Source organism: Mobula birostris, chromosome 10 (genome assembly GCF_030028105.1).
Source record: "Mobula birostris isolate sMobBir1 chromosome 10, sMobBir1.hap1, whole genome shotgun sequence".
Classification (NCBI taxonomy): Eukaryota; Metazoa; Chordata; class Chondrichthyes; order Myliobatiformes; family Myliobatidae; genus Mobula; species Mobula birostris.
The window spans coordinates 41,743,348-41,755,537 of record NC_092379.1 but is presented as its reverse complement, the minus strand read 5'-3'; the positions used below and the strand labels follow the sequence as shown (position 1 = coordinate 41,755,537).

Here is a 12,190-nt window from a genome sequence, read left to right as displayed (position 1 = left end):
GTTGGTGGGAGTGAAAGCAGTTGGGAAAGCTCCATTCCCACAAGGTAGAAGATTCCTGCGGTGTCGGAGAGTCATAGAAAAATACGGCAGAGAAGCAGGCCCTTCAGCCCATCTAGACCATGCTGAGCCATTTTAAACCATCTATTCCCATCGACCTGCACCGGGACCATTGCCATCCATATCCCCTACCATCCGTGTACCTATCCAAACTTCTCTTAAACGTGGAAACCGAGCTCGCATGCACCACTTATGCTGGCAGCTTGTTCCAAGCTGTCCCCACCCTCTGAGTGAAAATGTTTCCCCTCATGTTTCCAGGTTGCAAATGCAGTTACTGCTTTGCCCATCCTGAAAGAAACTGTCCGAGTTTTGAACAGATACTAATGGGTCCCTTGCAATTATTTCCCGAGAACATTAAACTGATCCAACACCGTGCCTTTTCTTTAAAATATCTCAGTCAGGTTAGACTGGAATGTCTAGACAGAGCGGACGTGGAGAGGATGTTTCTGAAAGTGGGAGAGTGGAGTACCAGACAGTGCAGCCTCAGAAATGAGGTTCGTCACTTTAGAGTAGAGATGGGGAAGAATTTCTTCAGCCAGAGGGTAGTGAATCTGGAATTCATCGTCACAGGAGGCCAAGTCATTGGGGATATTTAAAACCAGAGTTTGATAGGCTCTTGATTAGTCAGGGCATCAAAGGTTATGGCAAGAAGGCAGGAGAATGTGGTTGAGGTTATAAATCAGCCATGATGGAATAGAAGGACGTCCCTTTAGAACGGAGATGAGAAGGAATTTCTTTAGCCGAAGGGTGGTGAATCTGTGGAATTCATCGCCACAGACGGCTGTGGAGGTGTACTTAAAATGAAGGTTAAGAGGCTCTTGATTAGTAAGGGTGTCAGAGGTTACAGGGAGAAGGCAGAAGGCTGGGGTTGAGATGGACAATAAATCAGCCATGAAGGAATGATGGAGCAGACTCGGAGGGCCAAGTGGCCTAATTCTGTTGCTAAGATTTATGGTCTATCTACGAATAGGTTATGAGGTCAGCACAACATCGTGGGCTGAATGGCCTGCAAAATTATGTGTTCTAAACCTTTCATCTATATTTCTGTTTTCTTCAGAATACCCAGTCGGAGATCTTTGAGGAGCTTGACCAGAAGAGTACAATTGTTGCGGAGGAAACCGAACCAGTGGATGCGTGCAGCACGCTGCCAGCCGAAAGCACAGAGCAGAATGGGAGCTCGAGGCAATTCCTCCCTGAGGTCCAGAGTCAGCCCAGGAGCCAAGGTGGCCTCGAGGCCCAGGCATTCCCCCAAGAGGGGCAAAAGGCCGCAAGAGAGACGCTGAGCGCAACGGGCAACCCGCATGCCGCCTCGAAGGCCATCAAGAAGTTGTCTAAGGTTCTGAAACGCAACCGCAGCCAAGTGGGCCTGGCAAGCAATGTGAATTGTTCCGGACAGACTGATGCTGCAGGGCACGCTAATGTCACTGAGGAGATTTCAAATGCACCTCGGGATCAGCGTGATTCCTGTTGCAACTGCTGGGGTTACAGTAAGTGAAATACAACCTTTTAGCCTTCTAAACTCGAAATCTGGGTTTCCTCACTTGCAGGGACTCCACAGTTTGTGTTCTCAGTATTACTTGTTTAGTCTTTGTATTTGCACAGTTTGTCTTCTGTTGCACATTGGTTGCTTGTCAGTGATTGTGTGTACAGTGCCTCTAAAAAAGCATTCGTCCCCCTTGGAGGTTTTCATGTTTTGTTGTTTTACAACACCGAATCATAGTGGATTTAATTTGGCTGTTTTGACACTGATCAACAGAGAAAACCTCTTTTGTGACCAAGTGAAAACAGATCTCTACAAAGTGCTCTAAATTAATTACAATTATTAAACACAAAACAATTGACTACATAAGTATTTTTCCCCTTCAAGTCACTATTTAATAGATGCACCTTTGGCAGCAATTATAGCCTTGAGTCTGTGTGGACTGGTCTCCATCAGCTTTGCACATCTGGACACTGCAATTTTTCCCCTTCCCCTTCCTTCTTTACAAAACTGCTCAAACTCTGCTGGATTTGCATGAGGATTCCATGGGGCAACACCGTAGCGTAGTGGTTAGCGCAATACTTTACAGTACCGGTGACCCCAGTTCAATTTCAGCCGTTGCCCGTAAAGAATTTGTATGTTCTCCCCATGACCACGAGTGTTTCCTCCAGGTGCTCTGGTTTCCTCCCACAGCCCAAAGACCTACCAGTTGGTAGGTTGATTGGTGGTTGTAAAACTGTCCTGTGATTGGGCTGGGATTAAATCGGGGGATTGCTGAATGTGTGCTAGATTTTATTACAGCCTTGTGGGCTGAGCAAAACTGAATTATTAGTTGTTGAATTAAGTGTTTCAGGAAACAATTAAGTGCCCAACGTGTCACCAGCACCAGACTACCAGCCATCAAGGATGTATTCCAAGTTCAAAGTACAAAGTACAGTAATTATCAAAGTATGCTTACGGTGCACAGCCTCGAGGCTCATCTTCTTGCAGGCAGCCACAAACAAAGAAATGTCAGAGAACCCACTTAAAGAAAGCACCCCACGAAACAAGACCATCAGACGTGCAAAGTCACGCAAACAACAGAAACAACAAACGAGTAACGCTCAGAACATCAAACATCAGAACGCAGGATCCCCAGAAGTGGGTCCACACCCACGAGCCACCGGGGGGTGAGTGAAGCCGGTCCAGGAGCTTACCCACCATCAAGGGCCGGGAAAGGGCCAGTAACGTCAGGGAGGATCCCACCCACCCTGCTCACGGACTGTTTCCTGTCAGAGTCACCCTGCTCATGGATCATTTCCTGTCAGAGTCACCTTCTGTACAGACACTCAGTGATTCAGGAACAGCCTCTCCCCTGTCATCAGATTTCTGAATGGACATCGAACCTGTGAACACTAACTCACTATTTTCTTTTTGTCTTTTTGCACGACTTGTTTAATTGTTTAATTTTTTAATTTTTTATATATTTACTGTAATTTACAGCTTTATTTTCTATTGCAAGGTACTGCTGCCGCACAACGACAAATTTCATGGTATATACTGATTGATTGTGATTTTGAGACACTCCTGTGCCTAGAGTCACTTTATGCACGTACAGTCAATCCATGTATATAAGCTATCTTATGTATTTATATTTATTGTGTTTTTATTATTATTATTATTGTGTTCTTTATCTTATGGAGTTTATCTTAGTAGTGAGTTAAGCATCGATTTGTCGAACTTCTAGTTTTCTTCTTCACCATTCCCCATTCTCATTTCTCTCTCTCACCTTATCTCCTTACCTGCCCATCACCTCCCTCTGGTGCTCCACCATCGTCCCCTTCTTCCATGGCCTTCTGTCCTCTCCTATCAGATTCCCCCTTCCCCAGCCCTTCATCACCTCCACCAATCGACTTCCCAGCTCTTTACTTCACCCCACCCCCTCTTCCGGTCTCACCTATCACCTACCACCTCGTACTTCTTCCTCTCCTCCCCCACCCTCAACGTCTTCTCCCTTCCTTTCCAGTCCTGATGAAGGGCCTCAGCCTAAAGCCTCGACTGTTTACACTTTTCCGTAAATGCTGCCTGACCCTACTGGGTTTTTCTGGCACTTTGTGTGTGTTGCCTTGGATTTCCAGCATCTGCAGATCTTCTTGTGTTTGGCTTGGTGTGTTTTATTTATCTCCTGCATCCCATCCAGAGTTACGATTATTTCGTTCTCCTTGACACTTGTGTACTGAAAATGACACTAAACAATCTTGAATGTTTTTCGTTAGCTAAAGTATTCAGTTCATACCCCAGACAGGATCTGCTGCAGGAGCTGGTTACGGGACAGTGCCGTGGAACGCGACTGCAGGAACCCGCCCGAGCACCAGCAGAATCAAGTTGCCGAGAGGTTTCCCAACGCGTCTGCCTATCCCGAGAGGGTGACCGAGGACAGGAGCAGAGGGAAGCTGTGCGTGTCCTCCGAGCCCCCAACTTTGCACCTCCGTGGCTCTACCTGTTCCACAAAACCCAGGATTAGACAAAGGGACCTCAACAGTCATGGCAGGTAAAAAAAAAAAAAGGTGAACGCCAGAAGTTTTCTCTAGGGTTTCCTCTGGGTGCTCCGGTTTCCTCCCACTGTCCAAAGACATACTGGTCAGTAGTTTAATTGGTCATTGTAAATTGCCCCATGATTAGGCTGGTGTTAAATCGGGAGATCGCTGGGCGGTGAGGCTCGAAGGGCCGGAAGGGTCAATTCTGTGCCGTCTCTCAATCAATGAATCAACCAACCTAACCCTCCCCTCCCGCATAGCCTGCCATTTTCCATCATCCGTCAGCCTATCTAAGTGTCTGTAAAGCACCACAGTCAGCGTAATGCCTTCAGTGCCACCAGGTTCAGGAACAGTTATTACCACTCAACCATCAGGGTGAAGGTACAGGAACCTCAGGACCCACACCACCGGTTCAGGAACAGTTATTACCCCTCAGCCATCGGGAAGGACGTACAGGAGCCTCAGGACCCACACCATCAGGGTCAGGAACAGTTATTACCCCTCAGCCAGGGGTGCAGTGCTGCTGGATCTCACCGGAGTGCCACTCCGGCACCTCTGTAAAAAAATGTCAAAATATACAAGCGGGGAATTTAACAGCGGCCGCTATAGTTGATTGGAAAGAGGCTCTTTTTCTCTTTGTGTTGATAGGAAAAAGAGTAGTGAGCAATGAACGAGACGAAATACATTTCCAAATCTCCCAAATGGCTGCTCTCCTCCCCTGTTAACATTTCTCACTTACAAAATACAATATTTTCTATTCGTACAGATACAATTATAATTTCTGTAAAGATTCAAGCTTCTTTCACTTTTTACATACTTAAAGACTAAACAGGATCTGTATTGGTCTAACCATGTAATACCCGATGTGTGAGGATATTGTGAATATCCAGACACACAGGTACACTTCCTGTCCAACCATTTCTGCGAGAGAAACGGTACGAGGCAGAGTTGCCAACCTACCGCTTTTGATACTAATATTCACCAATATTCGTGGCTTTACCAATCGTTCATCAGGCGTTCTTGTTTCATACTTGATTACTTGGTTCCAGTTTAGGTGGCTGAAAGTGTAAAAAACTTATTTGCTTTGTTTCTGTTATTTTGATACCTGCTTAGGAACACTGCTCAGCACTGCGGGCCCTGCTGTCTGCTCTGAATCAGCCGTAGAAGTAAGCCTACATCTGTGGTGGTCGCCAATACAAAAGTAAATTTTTCTCACTAACAACCCTATGGCTTCTAAGCAAACGACGTTACCTTACTTGCTTGATAATTATATTTTATGATAATTAGTAATACTTTGTCATATTATTAAATTAAGTATTATATGTTTTATTGTACCAGTTATACACTGAAGTGTAGTGATAGGCTATAATCTTGTTAATGTCGTAACTATCACTATATTTCTGTGGAGCTTGGGAATTCATGTATTTCTTTCATCTTGGTTCAGTGCCTGACATTATAAGAAGCCCTATTCACATATATATGTCACACCCAATTTGTGTACCTGCTCAAGGCGAGTGAAGAGGACGGACGAGTGCGGGAGCGGTCGGCGGTTCCGGGATGGCGGATACTGGAATTCGACGGTTCGGAGGTTGTTGGAGGTTCGGAGGTCGTTTGTGGACGGATCGGGGAGGTGTGAGCTCCAACGACTTAATTTGGTGCACAAAACTGACAAATTTACTGAGTGGCACCTTTGTTTTTTTTTTGTGTCCACTAACCACACCACCAAAAAGAGTTATAAAGTGTAACTTAACTGTACATTGTGTATTGTCTGATATTTTACAGTGTGGGCTTGTATCGGGGTGCATTACGTAGCGTCTACGCAAACGTGAGTACACAGTTTGGTAGGGCCTACGGCAGTTCCCCTAGACGGACGTGAGTTGATCGAGCCGAGCGTTACATATCTATCTAGCTGAGGTGCCTGAGACTTTTGCACACACCGCTGTATTTGTCAACATGGAGCGGAGAGTGAGCTTGTAAATCTGGCAGGAGCAAAGAATGTTGGGAATGGCGAGGATGGAGCACCGCAGGAGGGGTGTGGGACAAGTGACAGAAGAGGAGTGCCAGTGCACTTGGATGGCATGGTTGCAGACACACCCAGCCCTGAGACACCAGGCAAGGCCATTTGATTCCAAACAATTGGTTTATTGGTCATTACAGATGGCTCTTTGGTGCTTCCCACTCACTGCCTCTCCCTTCCCCTATTCCCAACCATGATCCCCCCTCTCCCAGTCCACAATAGAGACCCACATCAGAATCAGGTTGATCATCACTCACATACGTAATGAAATTTGTATTTTTTTTTTGCAGCAGTACAGTGTAATCCATAAAATCACTACAGCGCTGTGCAAAAGTCTTTGGCACGCTATTTATATATATGTTTGTGTGTGTGTGTGTCTGTCCCTAAGAATTTGGCACAGTACTGTACATACTTTGATAGAAAATTTTTCAAAGTTCCAAGTTCAAAGTAAACTTTCACTTTTCATCTTGCAGGCGGTAACAGTCCACGTTGGCAATGATCTGCAGAAAAACCGCTTCAGCCGTTTCTAGGAGATTCAACGCCTCTACAGTGCACTGATGCCCCTGTCCACTTACGCTCCAGCCTCTTCCGTCTTGGACGTGATACGACGCTGCTTAAATTTGAGAAGAAATCATTTTATAACTTACTAATCTACTGTGTGGAAATTTTAGTCCTTAACTTCCTACTTTTTGTAAATGTATCTGTTTCCAAAACGTATTAAATATATTTAAAGCTTGCAAACCACTGTAATGTTGCATCAGTTCTTTTGCCTCCCCAGTAGATAACGTGTTGATGATATTTTACCTGTATGGTTGAGGGAGGGAGAGATAGCGGTGGGAACATTGACACATAGAAACAAAAAAAATTTACAGCACAATACAGGCCCTTTGGCCCACAAAGCTGTACCGAACATGTCCCTACCTTAGAAATTACCTAGGGTTACCCATAGCCCTCTATTTTTCTAAGCTCCATGTTCCTACCCAGGAGTCTCTTAAGAGACCGTTTTGTTTCCGCCTCCACCACCACCGCTGGCAGCCCATTCCATGCACTCACCACTCTCTGCATAGAAAAACTTACCCCTGACATCTCCTCTGTACCTACTTCCAAGCACCTTAAAACTATGTCCTCTCGTGCTAGCCAGTTCAGCCCTGGGGAAAAGCCTCTGACTGTCCACACAATCAATGCTTCTGATTATCTTGTACACCTCTATCAGCCACCTTTCATCCTCCGTCGCTCCAAGGAGAAAGGGCTGAATTCACTCAATCTATTCTCACAAGGCATGCCCTCCAATCCAGGCAACATCCTTGTAAATCTCCTCTGCACCCTTTCTATGGTTTCCACATCCTTCCTATAGTGAGGCGACCAGAATTGAGCGCAGTACTCCAAGTGGGGTCTGACCAGGGTCCTAAGGAGCTGCAACATTACATCTCGGCTCTTAAACTCAATCCCACAATTGATGAAGGCCAATGCACTGTATGCGTTTGTAACCATAGAGTCAACCTGCGTAGCAGCTTTGAGTGTCCTATGGACTCAGACCCCAAGACCCCTCTGATCCTCCACACCGCCAAGAGTCATCATTAATACTATTTTCTGCCAACATATTTGACCTACCAAAATGAACCACCTCACACTTATCTGGGTTGAACGCCATCTGCCGTTTCTCAGCCCAGTTTTGCATCCTATCAATGTCCCACTTTAACCTCTGACAGCCATCCACACTGTCCACAACACACCCAACCTTTATGTCATCAGCAAATTTACTAACCCACCCCTCCACTTCCTCACTTCCTCATCCAGGTCATTTATAAAAAAATCACAAAGAGTAGGGGTCCCAGAACAGATCCCTGAGGGACACCGCTGGTCACCGGCCTTCATGCAGAATATGACCCATCTACAACCAGTCTTTGCCTTCTGTGGGAAAGCCAGTTCTAGATCCACAAAGCAACGTCCCCTTGGATCCCATGCCTCCTTACTTTCTCAATAAGCCTTGCATGGGGTATCTTATCAAATGGCTTGCTAAGATCCATGTACACTACAACTATGGCTCTACCTTCTTCAATGTGCTTAGTCACATCCTCAAAAAATTCAATCAGGATGTAGGGCACGACCTGCCTTTGACAAAACCATGCTGACTATTTCTAACCATATTATGCCTCTCCAAATGTTCACAAATCCTGCCTCTCAGGGCCTTCTCCATCAACTTACCAACCACTGAAGTAAGACTCACTGGCCTATAATTTCCTGGGATATCTCTACTCCCTTTCTTGAATAAGGGAACAACATCCGCTACTCTCCAATCCTCCGGAGCCTCGCCTCATTGATGATGCAAAGATAATTGCCAGAGGTTCAGCAATCTCCTCACTTGCTTCCCACAGTAGCCTGGGGTACATCCCGTCTGGTCCCGGTGACTTATTCAACTTGATGCTTTCCTAAAGCTCCAGCACATCCTCTTTCTTAATATCTACATTCTCAAGCTTTTCAGTCCACTGCAAGTCATCCCTACAATCGCCAAGATCCTTTTCTGCCAAGACTATATGGTCAGTAAAGAAACGAAATAAAAACAAGGGCCCAATCTTATCAAACAGACTGTTGCGCAAAGTTGGAACTCACTGATAAGTCGATCGTTCGCCCTTCGGATTCTCGCTCCACGTCCGGCGGTCTCCCAACATGTGTAGATGTAATCTAAGGCGGGGGGCGGGGGTTGTTGTCCCTGATGATGGAGACTGGTTCCCTGTCACATCGCTCTGGGTAGTTTTTTTCTGGATATCCGTTCTGACACGTGATGTCCGGCGCCGAGAGGAAAACTTCCAGGAGCTGAACTGGCAGGGGAGAGAAGGTGATGAAGAGCTAAGATCAAGCGTTCTTTACCGGAACGCTCTGATCGCCGGTGGTCATTTCAGCACACAGAGAGCGTTGGCAGGGGAGCGGCCTCGGGCTGACACGGGGTGGAATGTGGAGGGAATCGGCTCCGAAATCTGGCCCTTTCCCCCTGTGCAGCGGCGATGGAGGGAAGGATGGCTGGAGAGACGAACGCATCAGAGAAGAGGAAGGCTGGAGAGACCAGCGCTTCGATTCGTGGGGCTGGGGTCAAGAAGACGGTCAGACTGAGCGTTCGAGATTTGAAAGAAGGCAACGGTTTCAGTAGGGAGACCTTCATTTGCAAGGTGCTACCGGATTGCCGTGGCTTCAAGGTGAACGATCTTTACAGCGTCCGGGATTTCGCCGGTTACTACGACGTCACCTTCGGGCATGCCCCAGGGTGGCAGACGTTACGTGACTGCTTCAGTGAGAAGGGGAGCGAGGCGCCGCTGTCGCTACTAAAAGCGCAGCCCCTCTACGCCGACGTAACGCAGCAAGAGAGAACGGTTCTGGTACAAATGTTCAACCCCTATGTACCGGTCGTTGGCATCCTCACATTCCCAGCGCGATATGTGGAGAGCGTGGGCAAGTGTGAGAACGTCAACGACAGTCTGGGAGTATGGACAAGTAAAGGGCAGGTCAGGGTGAAGCTGAGGGTGGACACCAGCGGCTGTGTCATCCATCCATCCTCAGTGTTCGCAACAGGAGGGAACCGGGGCTTCCTGGTTTATGCCGGGCAACCCAAGGTGTGCCGGAACTGCGGTAAGGCGGAGCACATCGCAGCCCAGTGTAAGGCTGTGCTGTGCAGAAACTGCAAGGTGGAGGGACACGGAGGCCAAGTCCTGCCACCTCTGCGGGCAGGCGGACCACCTGTACAGGGCCTGACCGAAACGGGCGGGCTCCTACGCACAGGTGGCCGGGAGAGATGATAACATCGGAAAGGCCCGGGATGAGGAAGAGGCACAAAGATCTTTCTTTCTTTTTAAATCTTTTTATTGAATTAGTACACAAAGAGTAAAATATATAGCAACCAATACATTGTTAGGATATAAATATAAAAGTAATATTAATACAAAAGAAAACAATACAACGTATGTTAATTATAGAATAACAAGGTAATATAATTGCATACTAATTCTTCATAGATACCAACAGAACGAAAAAAAACAGAAAGAAAACCTACCGTGCAACTAACCTAACAAAGCAAAGCAATAGGCTAACTGGGTATATACTGGACTTTAAACAATTAAACAATCGCGTCCTCAAACCCGGCAGATAAAATCCACGAAGGGAATGTATACGTAGTCAGAGAGAAAAAAAATAGTTACATTAAATGAAAATATTGAATAAATGATCTCCAGGTCTGTTCAAATTTAACTGAAGTATCATAAAGATTACTTCTGATTCTTTCCAAATTTAGACACAGTATCGTTTGAGAGAACCAAAAAAACGTAGTTGGGGCATTAATCTCCTTCCAATGTTGTAGAATACATCTTTTCGCCATTAAAGTAAGAAATGCAGTCATTCTACGCGCTGAGGGGGGTAAATTATTAGAAGGTTTAGGTAATCCAAAGATAGCAGTAATAGGATGGGGAGAAATATCACTATTCAGAACCTTTGAGATAATATTAAAAATGTCTTTCCAAAAAGTTTCCAGAGTAGGACAAGACCAAAACATGTGGGTAAAGGAGGCTATCTCCCCATGACATCTATCGCAAAGAGGGTTAATATGAGGGTAATAACGAGCTAATTTATCTTTAGAGATATGTGCTCTATGGACAACTTTAAATTGAATTAAAGAGTGTTTGGAACAGATAGAGGAGGTGTTAACAAGTTGTAAAATATAGTTCCAGTCCTCAGCCAGGATAGTAAGACCGAATTCCCTTTCCCAGTCAGTCCTAATCTTGTCGAGTGGAGCTTTCCTAAATTTCATGATAGTATTATAAATAGTAGCCGTTACACCTTTCTGAAACGGGTTAAGGTTGATGATAACGTCTAAAATATTTCTGGGGGGTGGGGGTAAGGCCGGAAAGGAAGAGAGTATGGTATTTAGGAAATTTCTAACTTGCAAATATCTAAAAAAATGTGTTCTTGGTAAATTGTATTTATTAGATAATTGTTCAAAAGATATAAGGGAGCCATCTGAAAATATGTAAGGGATGTAAGGGATAAATTTGTCCTGGTGAGGAAAGAGAAGCAGAATAAACAGTGTAAAGACAGTAAGGTAGAAGGGCTGAAATGTGTATACCTCAATGCAAGAAGCATCAGGAACAAAGGTGATGAACTGAGAGCTTGGATACCTACATGGAATTATGATGTAGTGGTCGTTACAGAGACTTGGCTGGCACCAGGGCAGGAATGGATTCTCAATATTCCTCAATTTCAGTGCTTTAAAAGGAATAGAGAGGACGGAAAAAGGGGAGGAGGGGTGGCATTACTGGTCAGGGATACTATTACAGCTACAGAAATGGTGGGCAATGTAGCAGGATCCTCTTTTGAGTCAATATGGGTGGAAGTCAGGAACAGGAAGGGAGCAGTTACTCTACTGGGGGTATTCTATAGGCCCCCTGGTAGCAGCAGAGATACAGAGGAGCAGATTGGTAGGCAGATTTTGGAAAGGTGCAAAAATAACAGGGTTGTTATCATGGGTGACTTTAACTTCCCTAATATTGATTGGCACCTGATTAGTTCCAAGGATTTAGATGGGGCAGAGTTTGTTAAGTGTGTCCAGGATGGATTCCTGTCACACTATGTGGACAGGCCGACCAGGGGGAATGCCATGCTAGATCTAGTACTAGGTAATGAACCGGGTCAGATCACAGATCTCTCAGTGGGTGAGCATCTGGGGGGCAGTGACCACCGCTCCCTGGCCTTTATAATTATCATGGAAAAGGATAGAATCAAAGAGGACAGGAAAAATTTTAATTGGGGAAAGGCAAATTATGAGGCTACAAGGCTAGAACTTGCGGGTGTGAATTGGGATGACGTTTTTGCAGGGAAATGTACTATGGACATGTGGTCGATGTTTAGAGATCTCTTGCGGGATGTAGGGGATAAATTTGTCCCGGTGAGGAAGATAAAGAATGGTAGGGTGAAGGAACTATGGGTGACAAGTGAGGTGGAAAATCTAGTCAGGAGGAAGAAGGCAGCATACATGAGGTTTAGGAAGCAAGGATCAGATGGGTCTATTGAGGAATATAGGGAAGCAAGAAAAGAGCTTAAGAAGGGGCTGAGAAGAGCAAGAAGGGGGCATGAGAAGGC

General features: G+C 45.7%; 1 protein-coding gene across 1 annotated transcript in view; it reads left to right on the top strand.

The window, feature by feature from the left end:
- The window catches only part of LOC140203622 (uncharacterized), a 69,939-nt gene extending 65,868 nt beyond the window's left edge, over positions 1–4,071 (top strand). The window contains exons 13-14 of the mRNA XM_072269670.1: positions 1,115–1,544; positions 3,818–4,071. Coding sequence (XP_072125771.1) covers positions 1,115–1,544; positions 3,818–4,071 — 684 coding nt within the window. The remainder of the gene's footprint in view (positions 1–1,114; positions 1,545–3,817) is intronic.
- Positions 4,072–12,190: the final 8,119 nt, after the last annotated feature.